This window comes from Thecamonas trahens, assembly GCF_000142905.1.
Source record: "Thecamonas trahens ATCC 50062 unplaced genomic scaffold supercont1.46, whole genome shotgun sequence".
In the NCBI taxonomy this organism is placed as follows: Eukaryota; order Apusomonadida; family Apusomonadidae; genus Thecamonas; species Thecamonas trahens.
Window position 1 is genome coordinate 197890 of NW_013657634.1, and position 23533 is coordinate 221422.

The following is a 23533-nucleotide window of genomic DNA, read 5'->3' on the forward strand; positions in this document are numbered from 1 at the left end:
AACATGCTGCGTGGGCTGCAGTCTTGGAGCATGCTGACGCGGACGCGGGGCTTTGCGGCGGCGGCCGGAGCGGCCGGCTCGCTGACCGAGCTCGAGCAGGCTGCGCTCTACCGCAAGATGGCGGTAGCGGTGGTGACGGGCGGGCGGAGCGAGCTGGAGACGCTGGTCAAGGGCGCCATGGCGGACGACGTGCCGCTCAGGGGCCCGCTGGCCGAGGCGGCGCTCAAGGCCGCCATGTTTGTCCCGCAGGGCACCCTGCTCGAGGCCGAGGCCGACCTCGACCTCGTCCAGCACGGCGCCCACCACGCCATCCGGCCCAAGCCGCGGGCCAAGCGGCAGAGGGCTCTGTTTGGGACGGTCAAGTCGGCGGTCGCCTCGGTGCTGGAGGGCCTCGATCGTGGGTATGTCAAGCGCCTGAACCTGGTAGGCGTAGGCTATCGCGCCTGGCTCGGCAAGCCGTCCGAGGGCAAGGCCCTTGTCGACGACGGCTCGGTCCGGGCCCCGGTTGCAGCGCCCGACGACGATGTCCTCTGGCTCAAGCTCGGGTACTCGCATGATGTCGAGGTGCCCATTCCCGACGGACTCGCTGTCAAGGTCATCAAGGACACCACCATTGTTGTCGAGGGCATCCACAAGCAGCAGGTCGGCGAGTTTGCCGCCCAACTCCGCCGCCATCGCAAGCCCGATGCGTACAAGGGCAAGGGCGTCCGCTACGACGGCGAGGTTCTCACCCTTAAGCAGGGCAAGCGCAATTGATGCCGCTCGCGTCCTTGCTTCCGCCGGCTGGCAGCGTGCCTCACCAGCTCGCTTTTCAGTAAAATCCTCAGCAACCGCTACGATGCGGTCGTCTTTACCTTGCCGAGGCTCGGAAGGCCCTCCATGACCCGGCGGAACATTCGCTTGCCATTGACGAGGTTTGTGACCCGGAGTCGCTCGTTCGCGAGATGGCCATTATCCGACGCCTGGCCCATCGGGATGTGCAGCGCTGGCGCACCCAGCGTCTCCTCGAGGTACGGCACGACCGGAATGGAGCCGCCTTCGCGGACAAAGAGCGGCGGAGCGCCCCAGACCTCCTCCACCGCTTCTGCTGCGAGGCCGTAGAGCGGCGACTCGGCATCCGCCGACCACCACTTTCCGGCCTGTACCACCTTGACGGCCACACTGTTGGTCGAGTTCAACTCGCCAAAGACCGCGTCGACGTGGGCCTGCAGCCGCGCAATCATAGTGTCGATGCTCTGGTCCGGCACAATCCGCATCGAGACCTTGGCCGTCGCCCGTCGCGGAATGACCGACGACGCGCCCGAACCGGTAAACGAGCCCTGGACGTCGTGGACCGAGAGCGACGGCAGGAGCCACCGCCGCTGGAGCACAGACTCGGTGTTGGCGTCGCGGTCCCCGGGCGCCACGCCAATCTCGTCCAGGTAGCGGTCGAGGTCAAAGTCGTGGACGTTGAGGTCAAGCGCGGTCTCGGTCACGTCGACGTAAAAGCCGGGTACCGCCACTCGTGTGTTGCCGTCCTCAAACAAGCCGTCCAGGACGTGGACAAGGTCGACCAGCGGCTCGCGGACCGCTCCGCCGTCGACGCCCGAGTGCAGATCGCGCGGCGGGCCAGTGACGGTCAGCGCAACGTGGATGACCCCGCGCATGCCGAGGGTGAGGCACGGCGCCTGGTCGCCAACCCAGTACGTGTTTGAGAGGAGGACGTAGTCGACGCCACCCAGGAGCTCGCTGTTGGCCTCGATTGCCTCGCGGAGACCGGCCGAGCCTGACTCCTCTTCGCCCTCGACCACAAAGACGACGTTGATTGGCAGTGAGCCGCACTTGGCGTGAGCCACCAGCTCGCCCACAGCCGCGAGAAAGGCCACAATGGGCCCCTTGTCGTCTGACGCTCCGCGCCCGTACAGATACCCGTCGCGCGGGGTGAGCGTCCACGGGTCGCTCTCCCACCCGTTGTCGGGCGATGCCGGCTGCACGTCGTAGTGTCCGTAAAAGGCGAGCGTCGGCTTGGACGGGTCGGCCCCGATCCGCCCCAGCACAATCGGATTTCGTCGCGGCGAGGTCGGGTTTGGCACAATGCGGACGTCCGCTCCGAGTGCAAGCAGCGCGTCTGACATGTGCCGCGCCGCCGCTAGGCATGCCGATGCACGTGCTGGGGAGCCCGAGACCGATGCGTGGGCCACAAACTCGCCAAGCATCGCAATGAGCGCCTCGGTCGTGACAACCTCGCTTGCGCCGAGCTGGTCGAGCAGCGGCGCACATGAGCTGGCGGCGGGGCTCTCGACCAGCGATACCGCCCCAGTATGTCGCACGAGGTCATACACGGCACATCGTGCGTTGGCAGCGCCGATCCACAACGTCGAGCCGAGCATGAGTCCATAGAGTGGTTCGTGCGGGACGTGGACAAGTCGCAGACAGGCGAGCGAGCCGAGGCTCCAAACGCAAACATCTCCGCCACTTCCGATCGAGACCAGGTTGTCGGCGCACTTGGCGAACGCCACCACTGCCGACGAGTGCCGCGAGAGGACCCGGAGGCAAAACGGCGGACCAGGAAATGTCAGATCCCAGACCCGAATAGTGGTGTCAGATGCGCCTGAAAAGAGCCGACGGCCAGGTTCAAGCACCATGGCCAGCACCGATGACGCATGGCCCTCGAGCAGTGCTTCGCGATGCTGCAGCGCCGGCGACGTCCAGACCGAGATGGAACCTGTGGCAGTACCCGAGTACAGCCTCGCAGCGCCTGCATCGTACGCCATGCATAGTACGCTCCCGCGGTGCATCGAGTTGGCGGTGGCATGAACTGGCCGCTCACACGGAGTGCACACAGATGCAGAGCAAGTTGCACTCTCACTGGCCGCGGCGGCGTACGGTGAAGGTGCCGGAGGCGGGTGGAGCCGCAACGGCTGGCGAATGAGTGGAATCGGATTGTCTGCCGCCGCCACTGCATCCATTGACACCGGGATGGGGCTCTCTTCGCTCAACGCAGCCAGGAGATCGTCAAGGACAAGTGAGCGGATGAATCCATCGTGCATGCCGACGTAGAGGAGGCCGGCGTCCGGGGCGACGGCGAGTGAGATGACGCTCCCGGATCGCGAGTTAAAGAGCCCCAAGCAGGCATGCGGAGGCGAAGCTTGCCACACACGAATGTATGTGTCGGCCGAGCCACTCAGCAGCAGATCCGAGTCTTGGAGAAAGAGCAGCGAAGTGACGGCGCGGACGTGGCCCGTCAGCGTGACAGCCAGCTGATACGAGCTTGTGTCAAAGATGCGGATGTCGCCGTTTGAGAGACCAGCGGCGACAGCAGCTTTGTCGGCAAGCTCGGCGAGTACCATACATGTTGTATGTTGCGGGAGGGTAAAGCCGGCGAGTGGGTCGAGTGGATCGACGACGGCGGCGCCGCTCACTCCGAGACCCACCGGCGAGCCGAGCAGAGCGGGCGGGAAGGCAAAGGAGCCGGCGGCAGCAGAGAGTGGCGAGGTCGGTGGAGTGGCATCGATCCAGTTGTGCGACTCGGAAAAGATGCGGGTGGAGCCGGAGCGGGAAGGACCCTGTGCGTGGGGACGGCCGTCGCGTCGAGCATCGGCAGGCACCAGACGTCGATCTGCGAGGTGACGACCATGGCTGTGTTCTGCGGAACTGCCAGCCAGTCGTCCGAGTCCCACAGCGGCTCCGAGGCAATGACAACCAGCGACGGCGTCTTGTTCTCGGTCACCATGGTGCAGTCGGTGAGCGCATCACCGGGCTTGGCGTCTGGCGCAGGGACAGAGGCAATGCGCGAACCAGTGGCAAAGTAGAGCGAGACCGACGGGTCCGAGTCAGACATGACCCCGTTGCGCGAGACATAGCGAGTGGCGACCGAGGTTGTTCCGTCCGAGATGGCGATGTTGAGGTAAGAGACAAAGTCTACGCCACGGTCTGCGGCAGCCTCGGCCTCCCATGCATTCAGCTGGGCCACCGTCTCGTAGAGGGCGGCAAGTAAGTCGGCCGGGACCAGATCGAGGTGATCAAAGTCTGTGCCCTGCGGAAAGGTGTTGAGGAAGAGGGCAAAGATGTGCTCCGAGTCTGTGGATCCGAGGATGCCGCCGTAGATATCGTCCCTGAGCGAAGCAAGCAGCTTGCGCTTGACACCTGCGGAAAATGCACCCACGGATCCGTTGTGCATGAAGAGGAGCTTGCCAGCGGCAAACGGATGGCAGTTGGCCTCGGAGAGCGAGCCCGTGGTTGCCGAGCGGACATGGGTCATGAACATGCGCGATCGGGTGGCCTTGGCGAGGCGATGCAAGTTGGCGTTGTTGTGGGCCGGTGACATGGAGGTGAACACACACGGCAACTGGTCATCTTCGTGGAGCGAGTACCATCCGAGCCCACAGCCATCGAGATGGACGGCAAAGCCCGTGACCAGCTGGGCCGACCACAGCGTCTGCCGACAGAGCGAGTGCCGTGGCTGGGTCACCACCTCGGCCACTGTCAACGGGTCCACGCCCACATATAGCAGGAACCGGCACATGTTGACGTCGTGTATGTATGTATGTATGTATGTGTGTGTGTGTGTGTGTGTGTGTGTGTGTGCAAGGGGGGAGGGGGTGGGGGGAGGGGGAGAGCGGTGCCTGCCTTATCTGTGTTCCATTGGCTGGTCATTTCGCGTGCGGCGGTACCCGTCGCCTACACTGCTACCACGGCGATCATGTTCATCGCTTGCGGAGCGGGGGCTCGGTATCGATGCCGAGTCCGGTCTCGTCACCGGGTTCTTCGTTCAGCGGCTCGAGCGAGTGGGCAGGATGTGCACGCTTGACGGCACCGGTGGCAGTTGGGCGCGGAAGGCGGGGTCGGTGGCGGCGCGGGGCCCTGGAGGTTCCTGGCGACGATGACAGCGGCGCGCTGGATGAGGACGACCCGGCAGCGCGGGTCGGCGAGTCGGACACACCCTCTGCCTCCAGATCCTCGGTGATGGGTGCGAGGTCAGTGAACGACGCCGACTCAAACTGGAACTTGGATGGCATAGGCGAGCGGAGGATCGAGTGCTTGCGCCGGCGGAAACGTGGATCGGTCTGCGGCTTGGCGACGCCGACGGCACCGAGACTGGGAGGCTTGGCGGTGTAGAGAGCATCCCACGCAACCGAGGCAAAAAACGGCAGTTGAGCAAGCTCATCCGTATCAGCCTTGCCGTTGAGGAGGAAACAGATGGCGTCGCGGGCTTCGGGCTCGAGGCTGGCTGCAGCGCCGTGGCCAAACAGCGGGTCGTCAGCGGCAAACGAGACGGCGGCTGTCGAGGTGATTACGCCGGCGTCGTCAGGAAGCCGGCCCACCAACAGCTGATAGAGCACAAGGCCAAGCGCGTACGCGTCCGAGGCAGGCGATGGCGGCTCGGAGCCGGTCAGCACCGCCGGTGGGAGGTACTCGAGCGTCATGCCCCACATGCCGGCCTCAAACGACTCGCCAGCGGCGGCAAGGCGGGTGGCAAAGTCAGCGGCCGGCGCGGCCGAGCCAAAGTCGCAGAGCTTGACTCGACCATCATCGGTGATGAGTACGTTTTCCGGCTTGAGGTCGCCGTAGACAAGCCCGAGCGAGTGCAGATGCAAGAGCACGTCAGCGAGGACAGCCACCACATACGCCGCCGACCCCGGCGCAAACGAGCCGAGCTTGACCAGCGCCGAAAACACGTCGCCGCCGCCGCAGTACTCGGTCACAATGTACGCCCGGTCCGACGTGTCTGTGAACGATGCCACCAAGTTGGCGATGCCTGGGTGGGCCACCGAACGCAGAACGGCAGCCTCTTGCGCGGCGAGCTCGGACCACTTGGCCTCGCCGCGGGTGTCGACCATCTTGACCGCATACGGAATCCACTCCGAGAACGACTTGCCCTGCTCGACGTGCTTGGCATAGCGGACAACCGAGAACGGGCCCTCGCCGAGGACCTGCCCAAAGACAAAGTCAAAGTACGTGAGCTCCTCGCGGAACGATGAGAGCTCAATGGGCACGAGCGACGCGCGCGACGCGGCCGAGAGCACACCGGAGCTCGAGCTTGCGACGGCACTTGTCGACGCCGCCTGACGGGGTGGCGCAAGAGCCGCAAGCAGCGACGGGTAGTCGGGCGTGGCCACCGGTGCAAAGCGCTCCACCAGCGCCTCGGTGTCGACCGGCGACTGGCCGTGGAGTATCTCTAGGATCGAGCCGCCCATCCGCTTCACCGACGGGTTCCAGTGCTCGGCAATCGGACCACAGATGAGCGGAACAACAAGCGGGACGACCCGTGCAGTGTGCCTCCCGACATGGCTCCGAAACGCGTCGTTCTCCCACAGTTGCAGCGCGCGCTGAGCAATGCGAGCCGCAAGCGAGCCAATGCAGCTGCTGAGCTTGGCCAGGACTGGCGCGACCACAAGCGCAAAACCAAGCTCGTCGAGAGCTTCGATGAGTGACTCGAGCTCGTGGATGAGAAGGACGACTTTGGCCGAGTTGGCGTTGCGCGCCGACGGCCAGATCCGTTCAGCTGGTGCAAACTTGGTCTCGGGTGGCGCACCTGCGCTAGCCCGCGGCCGCCCACACACGGCGGCCACCGCTGCAGGCCCGTACTTGCCCGGGTCGCGGCCAATGAGCTGGAGGAGCGCAAAGACAAGCTGTGGGTGGTAGACCGAGATGAGCGCGTCCGAGTCGGAGCCCATCTCGTCCGGAAGGTGCAGCGACATGAGCATGCCGTAGAGGGCAGGCAGCTTGGGCGACGACGGCGTTAGGCCGCGAATGATGGCAGCAAAGACCTCCAAGAGTGCAGCAACGCCAAACGGCGAGCCGCTCTCGGGCGCGCCCACATACCGGCGCACGCCGCGGATCGCGGCCGACACAGCGTGGCTGCGCAAGCCGGGCACCTTCTCGTAGATGGTGTAAACCAGCCACCGGAGCGAGGACAGTCCGACTTTCGGATCCTTGGCCAGTAGCCGAGCCACCAGCCCAGCGAGGAGCTCGTGCGAGGCCGCCAGCGCAAAGTGGTCCCACTCAAACTCGGGCGTGGCCATCAGCGCCTCGCACACCCTCGCCGCCCCGCCAATTGAGGCTGCCAGGAAGCATCGATCCGAGAGAACACCACGTGCAAGACTGACATCAAGCAGTTCCGCGAGGCCGGCGTATACGCCTGACGAGTACGGTGATGCATCGCGCAGCGAGCGATCGTCAGCTGCGGCGACGAGCGTCTCCAGCGCCGGCATGGCCAACTCGGACTGGGACGGCTCCCGCGCTGGTGACGGATGCGACGGTTTCATCGGCATCCGTCCAGGTGCAACACCTGCTGTGGCTTGCGGCATACGGGCGAACGGAGCGACCGTAGTCATGCCGCGGGTGGCCGAGACCACCACATGGCGCGGCTTGCGCGGACCAGACGACGACGCCGGCGCCAACGAGGAGGAGGAGGCTGGACTGGCGTAGCGACGAAAGGCCGCCGCCGCCGTGCGGAGTGTCTGAGCGAGGTCCATGCCGGGTGGAGGGGAGGGGGGTGAGTGGGGTGGTGGTGATGGTGGTGGTGGTGATGGTGGTGATGGAGGGTGTGGGTGCGGGTCACGGTGAGGCCTGGGACGGGGTCATGGCCAGGACAAGGGAGGGGGGGGGGACGGGGGACAAGTCGACCGGCACCTTGGGTCAGCCATGATCTGGTGGAGGCATTTTGCCAGTACTGTTCGGCGGGATGTACCTGTTCAGTTGATCTGGGCTGTTCTGCACTGATCATGGCTGTGACCACTTCTCGATGGCATTGGCTGTTCTGTGGTTGGTACCTCGGCAGGTACGGGTGTGGTGGTGGCCATTGCTCTCTCGATTGCGACTGACCATGTCGTCGCGACGGGCGCGGACGACGGATTCGGCGAGGTCAAGTCGCAAGCAGCAGAAGCGGCTCGACGGGAGACGGGCAAGGGCAAGGGCAAGGGCTGGCAGGCTGGCGGGTGGTGTTCTCGCAAACCTGTCCCGAGAGTGAGCGGGTGGTGCTGGCGGCCGAGCTGGCGAGCGTTGGCGCCAAGGTGCTCAAGACGCTCTCCAAGCGGATCGACGTGTTTGTGCAGGGCTACAACTACGAGGACGACGATCGGCTGGCCCAGGCCATGCGGCTAGGCATCGTGGTTGTACCCGAGGCCTACGTCCGCGGCTGTCTCGCAGCAGGCTGCGTTCTCGACTGGCGCCGGTTTGCGCTTGTCGGCGCCCTCGACGGCTCGATGGACGACAATGCCGTGGCGGGCTACTTTGGACTGGACAATCAGGCGCTGATGGCACACTTTCCACACGCGCCACGACATGTGCGCGAGGATGAGGAGCTGCCGCAGCATGTGTGCGAGTTTGAGGTCATGGACCGGGTCGCGCCGCAGCCCGGGACCAAGGACGTCTTTGCCATCATGCCCATCGTGACGCGCAAGCCGGGCACTGGCTCCTTTGCACAGAGCTGGGGCAAGGCGACGTTTGCCCAACTCGGAGGCAAAGTGCAGATGAAGCGGCTAGTCGCCTTTGTCAAGGTCTTCTTTGGCATGCAGGTCCGCATCGAGCCTCCGGCAGAGCTTGACAACAGCGCCCGGAGTTGCAAAGACGGAACCGTCGATCTCATCATGGGCAAGTATGCGTATCCGCTGAGGGTCCGCAAGGTCGACGGCCGCGCCGCGGTCCATGCCATGGACGCCATCGCGGTCCTCGATGAGAACATCCCACAAGACGCCTTTTGCCTTGTCGGCATCTTTGCTGACGATCTGTATGAGGCTGACGACGACGAAGACGTCTCGGGCATTCTTCTTGGCCGGGCAACCGGCAACGGCAGCGCCGTGGTCAGCACTGCGCACTTTGGTGGTGCGGCAACCCGGGCCGGCTTTGCCCACTTGCTGGGCACCCTCGCCCACGAGGCCTCGCACATGTTCGGCCTCGACCACTGTCCGTTCCACCTCTGCATCATGAACGCGATGCTTCCCGACGAAAGCGATCCAGACTCGGGCTCACTCGGCTATTGCCCGTACTGCCTCCGCAAGATGGATCTCGCCGTCGCTTCGCTCGACCCCTCTGCCCGATACGCCGCCCTTGCATCTACCTACGCCGCGCTCGGCCTCGACCGCCACGCATCTTGGATAGACTCGATCATGGATGCCTGCCACGTGCCGCAACTCCCTTCCGCCCCGTCGGGCGATTGAGAGAGCTTGACACAATGAACGCCGTACGTGAGCGTAGGCTGGCCGAGCCAGCCGCCGCCGCCGCCGTCCACCGGCGTCACCAGCCACCACCACCCCACCACCACTCCACCCCAGCCACCACCACTCCACCCTCGCCGCATGCACTCATGGCAACCCCTCACCGCAGTCGGCGTCCTCGGGCACGCCGCTGTTCTCGGTCAGGCTAGTTAGCATCGACAGCTACACCGCGCCGCCGCTGGACTCGCACGACGACGGCTTCTCCGACTTTGGCTCGCGCGCCATCCACAGGGTCCCGGTCATCCGGGTCTACGGCGCCACGCCCGCCGGGCAAAAAGTCACCGCTCACATCCACGGCGTTTACCCGTACGCCTTCATCCCGCTGCCACACGATCTGGCCAACGCGGACTCGCTGGTTCCGGTCCACGCCTTCATCCAGCGCCTGGCTGTAGCCATCGAGGATGCGCTCAATGGTGCGGCCAGTGGCGGCGGAGGAGGCGGAAAGGGGCCTGCGCGTTCGGCATCGGTCGATCAGCATGTTCGTGCCATCACGCTTGTGCGAGGCAAGCCATTCTACGGCTACGCCCGCGCCGACGCCGTCTTTCTCAAAATCGAGCTCCTCTCGCCGTACTCGCTCGGCGCCATGGTCAAGCTCATGCGCGAGGGCCTGATCCTCGGTCGCGTCATGCAGCCGTACGAGGCCCATGTTCCGTACCATCTCCAGTTTTGTATCGACTACAACCTCTATGGCATGGGTTTTCTCAACGCCGACGCTGTCGCTTTCCGCTCGCCGATCTTGTACAAGGCCGACGCCGACTGGCGGCTTGGCCCGACGCCGATCGACGACGACACCGCCGTCGCCCATCCCACGCCAGGCTCGTTTGCCATCCCGCTTGATACCTCGCCGCCGACCCACGCCCGCCTCTCGCAGCTCAAGATTGCGTACCGGGTGTGGACTGCCGAAGCGCTCGTCCCCGACCAGCGCATGCCGACGTCGGTCCAGCGGCTCTCGACCACCGAGCTCGAGGTCGACATCCGCGCTGCCGACATTGTCAATGCCCGCACCATCCCATCCGGTGACCTGGCAGTCGACTCGGGCGTCAAGCTCGTGCCGTCGCTCGCCGCCATCTGGGAGGATGAAGCGCTTCGCCGGGCGCTGTCCGGTCAGGAACCGGCGCCGACGCCGCCAGACCCTCCGCCGCGCTCGCCCATTGTTCATGAGTGGGTCGAGCCAATTCTCGGCGACCTGGCTTCGCTTGTCGCCGGCCACTCGCCGCCGGTGGCTGACGAGCTGCCGCCGCTGCTGGCGGCCTCGCCGACCACCAACTCTCAGGCCTCGTCGACCCACGCATCGCAACTCTCGTTTGATCTCGAGTCGGCGCTCGGCATCTCGGGCTCGCCGTCTGAACCGCACGTCGCGGGCATGCAGCTTGCGCTCGACGACGATGCCGACGATGGCGAGAATGCTCCACATTCGCAGCCCGCCTTCGGTGCCCTCGACGAGCTACTTGCCTGGGCACACGCGTCCGAGTCAAGCTCGGCGTCCGAGTCAGACGCCGACAACAATCTCACGGCCGAGGCCTATGCGGCTGCCATGATGACTCTGGCATCCTCGATTCAGCTCGACGGTGGGAGCAGAGTTGGCGAAGGAAGTCGAGGCACCTGTCGCCACCGCAAATCCCGCCGCAGGCCTGTGCAGCCGCCGCTGGAGACGCCGATGACAGTGGTTGCGAGCCAACTGCCGGCCCCGCCGGCAGCGCTCGCCCGACCTTGTGTTCACCACTCGGATGCACTGCCGGGCACGCGGTTCTTTGACTCACTCGCGCTCTGGGATCCGGCACCGGCATCAGCGACTGCGCCGCGACTCTCTAATGCTGCGTACTGCTTTCGCGACCCACTCCCACGGCCGAGCTCGCCAACGGCGGCATCGGCTCACCGCCATCGCCGCACCACGCACTGGGTTCCGGCAGCGCGGCCACCAGCCATGACCAGCCTCCCGCGTCTGGCGTATGTTCACCCGCGGATCCACTTTTCCGACCCGGCCGACATGGGCCGGCGAATCACGGTGTCGGCGGGTCGGACGTTCCGGCATATGACGACGCCGTACCCAGTGCCAGACTCGGCTCCGGTGCCTGTGCTCCGGCCGTGTGTGGTGGCTCACACTGCCGCGGTTCAGACTCATGTCCCGATCCAACTCCCGCCGTCGCCCGGGGCACTGAGCGCTCGGGCTGAGGGTGGTGGGCGCGTGTCCAGAGGAATCAAGCCGCTGCTTCATACCGGGACGACAACGAAGCGCTCACAGACGCCGTCGCAGATCATGACGCTCAATGACAACCAGCACCTGACGACGCTCTCGCTGGAAGTGGTATTCACGACCCGCAAGGAGCTGCTGCCGGATCCGCGACTCGATCCACTGGTGGCGGTAGCATACACAGTTGGCGACGATGACCTCGCATTGGCGCGCGGCGCGCCGAGCTACATCCGTGGCGTAATGGCGGTGACAAAGGCCGGGGACGGCGGCGATCCGCGGCGGTACGGCCTCGATCGCAGCGTCCGGTACCGGAGCGTCGCCAACGAGCAGCTGCTCATCGAGGCGGTGGTCGAGCTTGTTCGGCAGATGGACCCGGACATCTTGACCGGGTACGAGGTCCAGCAGTCTTCTTGGGGCCTCCTCATTGAGCGCGCGGGCGTGCTCGGATACAATTTGTGCAAGTTGCTTGGCCGGTGCGGCGGAGCCGGAGCCAACTACTACGACGCGGCGGCAAACCGCGACGCGTATGGACTCTCGCACAACTCGGGTATTCACGTCTCGGGAAGAATTGTGCTCAACGCGTGGCGGCTGCTGCGGAAAGAGCTCACGCTGCGGATGTACTCGTACGCCGCGGTTGTCGAATCAGTCCTCCACACGCGGGTACCTGTCTATCCTCCCGCCCGGGTGACCCGATGGTGGCTGGCGGGCTCGCGACGACGGGTGGCGGTGCTAGACTTGGTACTGGCGCGCTCCGGTCATGTGCTGGCCATCTTTGACAAGCTCAACTTTGTTGGGCGGACGTCGGAGCAGGCACGGGTGTTTGGCATCGACTTTTTCTCGGTTCTCTCGCGCGGCTCGCAGTACCGTGTGGAGAGCATGCTGATGCGGCTGACCAAGCCGCGGAACTACGTGCTTGTCTCGCCGTCGCCGGAGCAGGTGTCTGCGATGGCGGCAGCGCAGGCGGTGCCGCTCATCATGGAGCCAGTCTCCCGAGTCTACACCGATCCTGTCGTTGTCCTTGACTTTGCCTCGCTCTATCCGTCGGTCATCATTGCTCACAACTACTGCTACTCGACAACGCTCGGGCGGGTGTCGGGCGCAGAGACCAAGGAACTTGGCGTGGTGACGGCATATCATCTGGCAATGGGCGAGACGGCGCGTCTGGCGCGGAGCGAGGCTCTGGTGGCGGCGCCCAACTCGGTGCTCTTTACCAAGCCGGAGCTCCGGCCGGGCGTCTTGCCCAAAATGCTCTCCGAGTTGCTGGAGACGCGGGTGATGGTGAAGAAGGCGCTGAGCAAGGCGCGGGCGGCGGGGCACGAGGCTCTGGCGCGAATGCTTGATGCGCGACAAGAGTCGCTCAAGCTCATTGCCAACGTGACGTATGGCTACACGACGGCGTCGTTTTCAGGCCGAATGCCAATGATTGAGCTCGCGGACGCGATTGTTCAGACCGGGCGCGAGACGCTCGAGGATGCGATCCGCTACATCGAGGCGAACGCGGACTGGGGCGCGCGGGTGGTGTACGGCGACACCGACTCGGTGTTTGTACGGCTGGCAGGGGCGTCCAAGATGGACGCCTTCCGGATTGCGCGCGAGATTGCGGCGCAGGTGACGGCGCGGTACAAGGCGCCGATCCGGCTCAAGTTTGAAAAGGTATACCTGCCGTGCGCACTGCTGACCAAAAAGCGTTACGTCGGCTACGCGTGGGAGGACGAGGGCCAGACCGAGCCGATTTTCGACGCCAAGGGCATCGAGACGGTGCGACGCGACACGGCCCCGGTGACGTCACGGATTCTAGAAAAGGTCTTGCGGGTTTTGTTTGAGACGTCGGATGTGAGCGCCATCAAGGCTGTGCTCAACAGCGAGTGGCGGGCGATCCACGCCGACGCGCTCGACATGCGCGAGTACATGTTTGCCAAGGAGGTCAAGCTCGGGTCGTATGCCGCTGGGCGGGTTCCACCGCCAGTCGCGTTGGTAGCGCAGCGGCGGATGCGCCGCGACCCGCGGGCCGAACCGCGGTACAAGGAGCGGGTCCCGTACCTGGTGGTGTACGGCCCGCCGGACGCCAAGCTGTACGAGCAGGTTGTCGATCCGCGCGAAGTGCTTCGTGACCTCTCGCTGGTCATCAATGCCAAGTACTACTGCGTCAACAACGTCAACGCTGCTCTCGATCGAGTCCTCTCGCAGATCGGTGTCGACGTCGCCATGTGGTACGCGCGGCTGGGCAAGATCCGGCGCGCAGCTGGCGACAGGCCACGCGCTACGCGTGACGAGCCCGGCGCCACCATTGCCACATTTTTCGCGTCGCGCCTCTGCCCAGCCTGCCGCGAGGCCGACGTCATCGGCACCGCCGACTACTGCACCACCTGCGCCGCGTCGCCGGTCCTCGCCCGCTATCGCGTCGCTATGCGCGCCCATGCGCAAGAGCGCGAGCGTGCTCGCCTCCGCGCCATCTGTCTCAAGTGCGTCGGCGAAGCCGCCGGTGTCGAAGGCGTCGATGCTTGCGTCGAGATCGAATGCCCTGTCTTGTGGGCGCGGCGTAAAACCTATCTCTGGTGAGTGAGATATCGCCGCCGCTAGAGAGAGGGAGAGACAGTGTGTGTGTGTGTGTGTGTGATGGAGTGAGGGAGTGAGGGTGTGGATGAGATGTTCCATTGGAGCTGCTGTCGAACCGGTGAGAACACTGCAAAGAGCACCCCCACACACATACACACATACACACACTAATCACTTGACTCAACAGACGCTCACATAGCGGGCCACATCATGGCAGCTGGAAGCGACGATGCACAGGAAGCTGTGGTATTCGGGACCGGGTCCGGAGCGAGGCGAAGTGGTTCCAGAGACGGCGGCAGTGCTAGTGGAGGCGGACAAGGTGGCGAGCTGGAAGGCCGACAGCCGTATGATTACTATTTGGTGTTTGACGTCGAGGCGACGTGTGAGGCCGAGCGGAACAGCAAGTACCCGCATGAGATCATTGAGTTCCCGGTGGTGGTCATGACAGGCGAGGGCGAGATCCTGGAGAGCCCACGGTTCCACACATACCTCAAGCCGACGACCAATCCCATCCTCTCCGAGTTCTGCACTGAGCTGACCGGAATCACCCAAGATCAAGTCGATGCCGGCATGGGCTTTGAGGAGATGCTTCACGCCCTGGATGCCTGGCTCGACGACAACGAGTTCTTTACCGCTGCCAAGCCGACTGTCTTTGCCTGTGATGGCCCCTGGGACGTCCGCGACTTTGTGGCTGGCGAGTGCAAGCGCAAGCGCGTCGAGTTTCCGTGGTACATGCGGTCGTGGGTCGACATCCGCCACACATACCATCGCCACTACCGAAACGGCGCCCGCAGGCTCAATGGCATGCTCGAGGCGATCGGCATGGAGTTTGAGGGCCGGGAGCACTCGGGCATGGACGATGCCATCAACATTGCCCGCCTGGCGTCTGCCATCATCCGCGACGGCGGCAGCCTTGCTGTCAACCGCGTTGTCGACCGCCGTCGCGCCCTCGACGACGACCAAGTCTCGCGCGTCCTCTTTTACTCGTACGACTTTGCGACGATCTCCGACTTTGCCGCCGACGAGCTCATCGCCGCCCATCCCGCCCACGCGCCACGGCTACAGGCCTTCCGCGTCGCCCGCGCCGCCGCCGCCAAGGCCACACACCTCGCCAAGACCCGCAAGCAGCAGGCCCGTCGCAATGCGAAGCGCAAGCGCGGCAAGCACAAGAAGCACGGCCGGCGGCGGTAGTATCCCCTCTTCCCCCCGCCTCCATCCATGAGGCTCACCATTAGCTTGTTATCAAAGGCCCACAGCACGACCTTCAGCTTCAGCCTTCCATCATCGCATAGTGTGCATGGGAGGGGAGGGGGGGGGGGGCACCAGAGTTCCACGTTTCCGGGATTCGGGGCGTGGGGTCAGAGGTCACCGCACTCCACCCCACCACCATCACCAGCACCACCATGACGTGGACGGCGGTGTTTATGGTAGCGGTGGCGAGCATGGTCATGGCTGTGCTTGGGTACCACGCACCGCTCCAGCTGAACCAGATTCAAGGCGCAGGAATCCACAATGGCTACCACCTTCCGCCTGTCCGGCCTCTTCCGCGGTGGAACATGACGGCGCCGACCTTTGCCGACGCCATGGGCCCGCTGCGGGCGACCCATGTCGAGCTGGACGTCCATCTGCGGAACGACGGTTCCACGGCTTCAGGCTTTGCCTTTGACGTCTATCACATTGCTGGCTATGACGCACGCTCGAGGTGCTCCGACCTCGAGTCGTGCCTGGTGCACTGGCTCGCCGCTCGCGTCGCCTCGGACCTCCCGGAGCCCGACATCAACCACATCCAGTGGGCCACCGTCATCCTCGAGCCCAAAGGCCCGCTGCCGTGGAAGCTGCCGGCACTGGTCGAGCTGGCACAGTTGCTGGAGCGGGTCTTTGGCCCGCACGTCCTCGGCCGCTCCGCTCTGCTCGCCGCCGCAAAGCCGGTCGGCAGCGCGGCCCAAGCTCCGGCCACGCTTCACGACATGGCCACGTCGGGCGCGTGGCCGCAGCTGCATGCGCTCGCCGGCAAGACGCTGGTACTCCTCATGGACCCCGGATCTACCATGTACATGGCATACGGTGACGCTGTGCCGGATGCGCTCGTCCGCCTCGTCGACGTGGCCGGCAAGGACGAGCCCGACGCAGCATTTATCAAAGTTGACGACCCGGTGAGTCCGGGTATTGCCGACCTTGTCAAGGCCGGCTACATGGTGCGCACCCGCGCCGACGCCGAGTACGTGCCGTGGCTGCAGACTGACGACCAGATCCTACAGGCCTACGTAGAAGTCATCGACACGAACGCGTCCGGGCGGGTGTCGACAAGCGAGATCCGTGCCTTCCTCGCGGCGCTGGACGTGGTCTCGCCGGTCCTGGAGGCCAACCTCGATGCAGCTGCCGCCGGGTGCGGCGACATCGGGACCGGGCTCGACGCCGCAGGCCTCGGCTGCGTTCGCGACGCCCTGGTTGCCGTCGACCCATCGGCAGCGTCGCTCATTCCAACGCCTGCCATGCTCACGCCCCCACTGGAGGCCATGGAGGCTCGCCAGCAGCAGGCCATCATCTCGGGTGCGCACTTTGTCTCGACCGACTATCTGTTCTCACGGTATGTGTCGCCGGCGCCGGCGTATGCGACTAAGCCTGATCCGTACGTTGTCTCGTTTGCAGCCGGGCCGAGCGGCGGCTACTTGTGCAACCCAGTGACGGCGCAGTTTGAAGCGCCGCTCTCGTGCTCGTCGAGCCACGCCAACAAGGCCGCCGCGGGCACTTGCCCGCCCAACTGTGCCACCTGCGCCAACACCGATACTTGCTCGGTGTGCAAGCCGGGCTACACTGCCACCGGCAAGTACCAGGACCCGTCCGCCAACACAGTTGCCTGCGCCGACTCGAGCCAGACAACCAGCGCAGCGGCCAGCCCCGCGAGCAAGTCGGGAGCATCGACAACAGCAACCATTGTGCTTGTGGCGGTCGCCGCCGGTGCTGTCTGCATCGTCACTGCATGTGTCGGCTACCGACTCACGCCCAAGCACAAGTATGCCGCCCCAAGTGAGCTCCGAGAGCGCGAGCTCGAGGCACCGCTCGTCGCCAACCGCCCGGCGCCGGTCCTGCCGTCTGACTACTCGACGCCGTCGTTCTCGTCATTCACTGACGAGCCGATCGGCCTGCCCGGCGGTGCTTCCGGCTCGGATTCGGAAATCTCAGACCTCCCGCCAGCTCATTGCTCGTCAGGCTCGGACCTTCCGGAGCCGCGCTCAGCCAGCCACGACAGTGCGGACATGGAGCTGGAGGACAAGCCCGCTCACGGTTGGGCGTCGGACTCGGACCGGGACTCGCCCACGTTTTCATCAACCGGCTCGGTCGACATGACTGCCGTCCAGCTCGCCACCGCTGCGCCCGATCAAGCCACCGCGCCTGCCACCCTCGATCCCATCCCGCCGCTCTCAGAGCCGCCCAAGTAGCAGGGCGGGCAAGAGTGACAAAAGTAAGCGTGGCTGCGACGAGCTGGCGTCCGCGTGGAAGCTGACTCGCCGGACCCGAGCCTCGACCCATTTTCAGCGGCCATTTGGCCAAACCCAAACGGGTCGACCACCCCTCTCCCCTTCCCCCCACCATGCTCGACGAGTACATCGAGACACTGCGGCAGTGCAAGTACCTGCCCGAGAATGACCTCAAGAAACTGTGCCAGATTGTACGTCCTCAATACGAGCAGCTATCTGCTGCCGTCTCCCGTCGCCAAGGTGTTCCCAATGCCCAAACTAGGCCAACCAGCGCCGGTCTCGCTCCCCCCCCCCCCGTCCTCCTCCCCGCCACACACATGGCCCGTGACGAGGGAGGAAATGCCCCTTTGGATGCAAAGGACATACATGCGTAGTCAGAGACCTATGGCGGATGGCGGTGTGGTGGTTTCCTCCGCGTAACCCTCCCAGTCAAGCCCCATACCCCCCTCCCCTCCCCGCCCCTCTGGTGGTGTTCCTGGCCGGCGATGGCGTGGGCGAGCCGCGCGGGCGCGGGCCGGCGCGATCGATGGCGGCGAGTGGAGACCAGAGTGTGGTGGGCACGGGGCGCAGCAGGGCCCGGGCTTGGTGCAGAGGCAATGGAGTGGGAAGAGGGGGGGATGAGGGGGTAATGGAGCCCGAGGTGGGGTTTGTGTCCCTGGGAGGCAAGAAGAACGGGGGCGGGGAGGGGGGGGGGGGGGGGGGCCGGCAGCTGGCATGGAACACCGGTTTTTGCCATTGGGCTGCTGATCGGCACGGCCTTTTCCTGGTGCGGCTGGGGGGGGGGGAGGGGGAGAACCAAGGACTTGGAGGAACGGCAGGAGGGGACTCACAGGCGAGGGATGTGGACGGGGTCTGTGTGAAACGGTGATGAACGAGGGCAGGTGAAGGAGCAGCTGCTTGAAGAGTCGAACGTGCAGCCTGTGCATGCGCCTGTGACGATCTGCGGCGACATCCACGGGCAGTTCTACGACCTGCTGGAGCTGTTTGAGACGGGCGGGCCGATTCCGGAGACGTCGTACATCTTTATGGGTGACTACGTCGACCGCGGGTACTACTCGCTTGAGTCGTTCTCGCTTCTTCTTGCGTACAAGGCGCGGTACCCGAACAAGATCACGCTGCTCCGCGGAAACCACGAGTCGCGGCAGATCACGCAGGTCTACGGGTTCTACGATGAGTGCGTGTCCAAGTACGGGTCGTCGAACGCGTGGCGGTTCTGCACGGAGATCTTCGACTACCTCACGCTTGCCGCCGTGGTGGACGGCAAGATCCTGTGTGTGCATGGCGGGCTCTCGCCGGACGTGCGGACGCTCGACCAGATCCGCACCATCCACCGGATGCAGGAGATCCCGCACGAGGGCGCGTTCTGCGACCTGCTGTGGTCAGACCCGGAGCACATCGAGACGTGGGCCATCTCGCCGCGTGGCGCAGGCTGGCTCTTTGGCTCCAAGGTCACCCGTGAGTTCAACCAGATCAACGGGCTCAACCTCATTGCGCGGGCGCACCAGCTTGTGCAGGAGGGCTACAAGTTTATGTTTGAGGAGAACTCACTGGTCACCGTCTGGTCGGCACCCAACTACTGCTACCGCTGCGGCAACGTGGCGTCGATCATGCAGGTCGACGACTCGCTCAACACCACGTTCAAGGTCTTTAACGCCGTTCCGGACTCGCAGCGCGTTGTCCCCACACGGACCGCCACGCCGTACTTTATGTGATCTTGACGTTTCTCTGCAAAGCCGCCAGATGGAGCGAGTGAACGAAGCTGTTTGACCAGGCTGCGCTGACCTCACACTTGTCACACACACTCCCCCCCCCACACACACTCACACGCACGCACACACACGCACACACACACACACACACACACACGCACACACACACACATATTGTAGCTAAAGATACGTATGCGTAGGGCGGCAGTGTTGGTGCTGGTGCTGGGAGCAGTTGTGCTGGTGGCCACAGCTGCCAAGATCGAGACGGTGGCCGAGACGGTGGCCGAGACGGTGGCCGAGAGGGTGGCCGAGACGGTGGCCGAGGGCAGCGGGGGAAAGGGCGACGAGAGCAAGGCACTGGAGGAGGCGGCCGAGGCGTTGCGAGAAGCGGCCGCGGCGCAACCGGCGTGTGTCAACATCTCGACGTGTGATGTCGATCTGGCTCTCCGGCTGCATCTGCAGCAACAGCCGAAGAACTGCCGGAGCCGCAGGCTGCTGATTGTCAATCTGCCGGTCGACGATGGACTTGGCTCTGTGGTCATGACGGTGGTAGGCGCGCTGGCTGAGGGCCTCTACTCGGGGCGGACGGTGGTGCTCGCGCCGCACGATCTCGGGTACACGGGTGCGGTAAGCGGTCGCGCCAATGCGACCGGTGAGTGGGCATCGATCTTCAAGCGCATCTCGTCGTGCACCGTCCACGACGTCAGCGCACCCGAGTGGGTGGCACTCTCGCGGCATCCGGGCCTCGACCACGCACGGGTCAAGTTTGCCGAGGTCCGTCGTGGCCTCCTCGCCTTTGCGCCCCTCGACATCTACCGGATTGTGGACCACGCGCCGATCTGGTTTGCCTCGCGGCTGCTCGACTATGTCTTCAAGTTTGCGCCCGGGCTCAAGGCCGAGATGGAGCAGTTTGCACGGGTGCTCGAAGCCCATCTCCCGGCCGGTCCGTCGTCGTGTGTCTCGGTCCATGTCCGCCGCGGCGAGCTGGCGTCTGCACCTGGTCGTTTTGCCGACTTCCGATCCGTCTACGACAACGAGGCTTATCTCGCGGCGGTGGCTCGCGCAGTCGGGCCGGCCACCTCTGCCGTGGTGTGGGCGTCGGACACGGGCGCGTCGCTGCCAGCGACAGTGGCTGCGGTGGCCGAGGGTGATGCGCGTGTGCCGCGGCGGCCGGGTGAGCCGGGCCACTTTCGGTTTGCGCATCTCTCGTCGGACGCCGGCCTGCACACGCTCCTCAAGACCAGCGAGAACGAGACGCTGGAGGCACAGCGAGCAGCAGTGGCGGGCGATGTGGGCGCTGGCGAGTTTGCTGTCCGCGTGACGACCGAGACGCTGAAGGACATGCTGACGCTCGGGGCGTGCTCGACCCAGGTCGGGACAGTCCAGTCGGCGATGAGCGTGGTGGCGCAGCTGCTGGCGTACAACCGTACCGGCACGCCGCCGACGGTCCACTATCTGGACGCCGAGGCCGTGGCCAACGGTGAGGTTGTCCACGGCGGGCTCCGGTCTGGGATCATGATCGACCCTGCGTCGCAGGCGGGGCGAGTTCCGCCGCCGCGGGACGGGGTGGCCACACGGTGGCGGACCATCTCGATGCGGTTCGGCAACGGGCTGGTGCAGCCGCGGCTGGAGGCTGACGTCGCGTCGCTGGTGACGTACGATGGCGCTTCCGGACTCCCTCGCGTCAATCTGACCGCGGTCGACGCTGCGGTAGCGCGCGACGACCTCAACGGAACGCAACGGTACCGCGAGCTGAAGGAGCTCCCGGCCATGGGTGGTATGTTCTACGACATCTCGCCGCTCTGTCCGTGGGACGAGCTCCTTGCCGCCACCGACTCGCAGGTGATAGAGGTTGTAGCGAGCATCGAGGCCATGGCTGACTACTGGTCGGATGTGACGGTGCTGGCGTGCGTGGAGCACATGGCGTCGGTGCTGGTCACCACCGATGCGCCTAGGCGCGGCTCGGACCTCTTCCCGCTCTTCCGCAAGCTCGTCCAGCTCTCGGGCCTCGTCCGCAGCGAGCCGGTCTCTCTCTGGCCTTGGTTTGCCAAGGCGGTCGCCGACAGCTGGGATACTGTCAGTGACGAGCTCCCGCTCCTTGCCAAGGTCTTCCACGCCATCAACGACCTCGCGGCGCCAAACGCGCTCGTCCGCGCGCGGCTCGAGCATGCGTATGCCGCCAGTGAACGCGCCAAGGAGAGCGCTGCCGCCGAGAGCAGTGCTGCTGCGACCGAGGCTGGCCATGACGAGCTGTAAACACTGCCTCGATACCTGTTAGCCTACATCTATGATCATGGGCTGGCTGCGGGAGCCAGTGCGTGACTTAGGCCGCATCCACAGGCCTGACCAGCATCGGCATGTGTCACACGCCAAAGGGCGGCGGATCGGGCAGCCCATCCGCCTCGCCTCAACCACCCCGTCCTCAGCACCGCAGGGGGGGGGGCAAGGACAAGAGCGGGCACACCTCTCTGTACCAGCCAGGCACACACCTCAGCCGTAGCAGGCAGTAGCAGTAGCAGTCCTTTACGCCTTGACTGTCGCCACAACTCGGTCACACCCACGGTTATCCTCGCCCAGGTCGTCAACCATGTCCGAGACGCCGGTGGCCTCACCGCGGCCGTTTGCTACGGTCGACGACACGTCTGCGGCACGGGCCGAGTACGATTATGAGTTTGTGGGCTATGGATCGGAGCTGGTGGTGGATGATCTGGATGCGGCGGTGATGGCGGCGGAGATGGAGCAGGCCTCGATTGCTCGGCAGGCTCAAGCGGCTGCCCGGGCGAGACGAGGAGGAGTAGGCAAGAGCCGTCCCGGTCTGGGCCCGGAGAGCCCGTCGGTGACCGGCGGGCCAAGTGGGCTGGTCCATTCGGGAGCCGTGCACTCTGGGCCGGTGACGGCGGCGACGCGGCTGCTGGGCCCTCGGACGACGACGATGATGCACAAGGAGTACTTTGGATCGTTTGAGCCGATGGTGACTGTGGGCGGGCGCGGCGGGCCCGGGACGCCGTACACGACGGCCGGTGACGATGAGGAGGATCCGGGCGCTGAGGCGTGGTCGATCGACGAGCGGCGGATGTCGACGGTGGCGCGGCGGGCGGCGGCGCCGCACCAGGACTCGACGGCGCATGTGCTGCTGAACCAGATGGAGGCGACAGCGATTGCCGGCAACGACATCACGGGCTCGGTCCTGTACTGCGCTGGGATTGTGGGCCAGACAGCGGGCAAGTGGGCGCCGCTGTCGCTGGTCATGATGGCTGTTGTGTTGTACGCTTTCCGGCGGGTGTATGCCGAGGTGGGCGCGGCGCTGCCGCTCAACGGCGGGACGTACACCCTCTTGCTCAACACCAGCTCCAAGTCGTGGGCGGCGATTGGGGCGTGCCTCACGTTTCTCTCGTACATTGCGACGGCTGTGGTCTCGGCATCGAGCGCGATGACGTACCTGCACGCCATTGCGCCGCAGGTCGAGGTGTGGTACGCCACGGTTGCGCTGCTGCTGCTTGTGGCGATGCTAGTGGCGTTTGGCATCTCCGACTCTGCGCGCGTGGCGATGCTCATCTTTGGGGTGCACATGCTCTCGCTGATGGCGCTGATGGTGGCGTCGTCTGTGTACGCGGGCCAGCACGGACATGTGCTGCGGGACAACTGGGCGGCGGACGATGCGGCCAACCCGGCGGGCAAGTCTGGGGCGGGTGCGCTGAAGAGGATCTTCTATGGCTTTTGCGTCTCTGCGCTCGGCATCTCGGGATTTGAGACGTCTGCCAACTTTATCGAGCAGCAGAAGCCTGGGTCTTTCCCAAGACGCTCCGCAATATGTGGGTTGCGGTCTCGATTCTCAACCCGTGCCTCTCGTTCCTGGCGTGGGCCATTCTGCCGTACGAGGACATTTCCAACACGGATGCGGCGAATCAGCTGCTTGTCAACATGGCGCGGGTGGCCGGCGGCGAGGTGCTGCGGTGGGTCATTGCGGTGGACGCGGTGGCTGTGCTCTCGGGCTCGGTCCTCACGTCGTACGTGGGCGTGATGGGCCTGCTAAAGCGGATGGCTCTCGACCGGTGCCTCCCGGGCTTTCTCATTGTGGAGAACAAGTGGCGGCACACGCCGCATGTCATCATCTTTGGCTTCTTCTTCCTCTGCTCCTCGCTGTACTTTGTGGTTGACTTTGATGTGCGGGTGCTTGCGGGCGTGTACACGGTGGCATTCCTCTCTGTCATGGCGCTCTTTGCCATCGGCAACATGCTCCTCAAGTACAAGCGCGGGCGGCTTCCGACGTCGGAGCGGGCGTGTGGCCGCGGACCCTGTTCTCGCTGGTGGCTGTCTTGACGGCGCTGGTCGGCAACGTCATCCTGGACATATCGATTGTCCCGTGGTTTGTGCTCTACTTTGGCGCCACGCTTGCGGTGG

The 23533-nt window shown here is 65.0% G+C and overlaps 9 protein-coding genes across 9 annotated transcripts; 7 read left to right on the forward strand and 2 right to left on the reverse strand.

Annotated features, from left to right (window-relative positions):
• Nucleotides 1-3: 3 nt before the first annotated feature.
• Nucleotides 4-756, forward strand: AMSG_09395 (50S ribosomal protein L6; the record flags this gene model as incomplete). Its single annotated transcript, XM_013899308.1, has 1 exon — nucleotides 4-756. One exon carries the CDS (start codon nucleotides 4-6, stop codon nucleotides 754-756), a length of 753 nt encoding a protein of 250 aa, XP_013754762.1.
• Nucleotides 757-833: 77 nt separating this feature from the next.
• Nucleotides 834-4504, reverse strand: AMSG_09396 (WD repeat protein; the record flags this gene model as incomplete). Its single annotated transcript, XM_013899309.1, has 2 exons — nucleotides 834-3545; nucleotides 3593-4504. 2 exons carry the CDS (start codon nucleotides 4502-4504, stop codon nucleotides 834-836), a joined length of 3624 nt encoding a protein of 1207 aa, XP_013754763.1.
• Nucleotides 4505-4685: 181 nt separating this feature from the next.
• Nucleotides 4686-7457, reverse strand: AMSG_09397 (AGC protein kinase; the record flags this gene model as incomplete). The annotated part of the gene is made up of 2 exons (XM_013899310.1): nucleotides 4686-7205; nucleotides 7308-7457. 2 exons carry the CDS (start codon nucleotides 7455-7457, stop codon nucleotides 4686-4688), a joined length of 2670 nt encoding a protein of 889 aa, XP_013754764.1.
• Nucleotides 7458-7726: 269 nt separating this feature from the next.
• On the forward strand, nucleotides 7727-9140 carry AMSG_12259 (uncharacterized protein; the record flags this gene model as incomplete). Its single annotated transcript, XM_013899353.1, has 2 exons — nucleotides 7727-7750; nucleotides 7953-9140. 2 exons carry the CDS (start codon nucleotides 7727-7729, stop codon nucleotides 9138-9140), a joined length of 1212 nt encoding a protein of 403 aa, XP_013754807.1.
• A 14-nt stretch (nucleotides 9141-9154) lies between these two features.
• On the forward strand, nucleotides 9155-15135 carry AMSG_12260 (uncharacterized protein; the record flags this gene model as incomplete). The annotated part of the gene is made up of 3 exons (XM_013899354.1): nucleotides 9155-9163; nucleotides 9307-13893; nucleotides 14182-15135. 3 exons carry the CDS (start codon nucleotides 9155-9157, stop codon nucleotides 15133-15135), a joined length of 5550 nt encoding a protein of 1849 aa, XP_013754808.1.
• Nucleotides 15136-15347: 212 nt separating this feature from the next.
• AMSG_09399 (uncharacterized protein) lies at nucleotides 15348-17384 on the forward strand (the record flags this gene model as incomplete). Its single annotated transcript, XM_013899311.1, has 1 exon — nucleotides 15348-17384. One exon carries the CDS (start codon nucleotides 15348-15350, stop codon nucleotides 17382-17384), a length of 2037 nt encoding a protein of 678 aa, XP_013754765.1.
• Nucleotides 17385-17536: 152 nt separating this feature from the next.
• AMSG_09400 (serine/threonine-protein phosphatase 6 catalytic subunit) lies at nucleotides 17537-19135 on the forward strand (the record flags this gene model as incomplete). Its single annotated transcript, XM_013899312.1, has 2 exons — nucleotides 17537-17614; nucleotides 18305-19135. The coding sequence occupies 2 exons, from the start codon at nucleotides 17537-17539 to the stop codon at nucleotides 19133-19135; spliced, it is 909 nt and encodes a 302-aa protein (XP_013754766.1).
• A 189-nt stretch (nucleotides 19136-19324) lies between these two features.
• AMSG_09401 (uncharacterized protein) lies at nucleotides 19325-21388 on the forward strand (the record flags this gene model as incomplete). The annotated part of the gene is made up of 2 exons (XM_013899313.1): nucleotides 19325-19328; nucleotides 19365-21388. The coding sequence occupies 2 exons, from the start codon at nucleotides 19325-19327 to the stop codon at nucleotides 21386-21388; spliced, it is 2028 nt and encodes a 675-aa protein (XP_013754767.1).
• Nucleotides 21389-21719: 331 nt separating this feature from the next.
• AMSG_09402 (amino acid permease) lies at nucleotides 21720-23153 on the forward strand (the record flags this gene model as incomplete). The annotated part of the gene is made up of 1 exon (XM_013899314.1): nucleotides 21720-23153. The coding sequence occupies one exon, from the start codon at nucleotides 21720-21722 to the stop codon at nucleotides 23151-23153; it is 1434 nt and encodes a 477-aa protein (XP_013754768.1).
• Nucleotides 23154-23533: the final 380 nt, after the last annotated feature.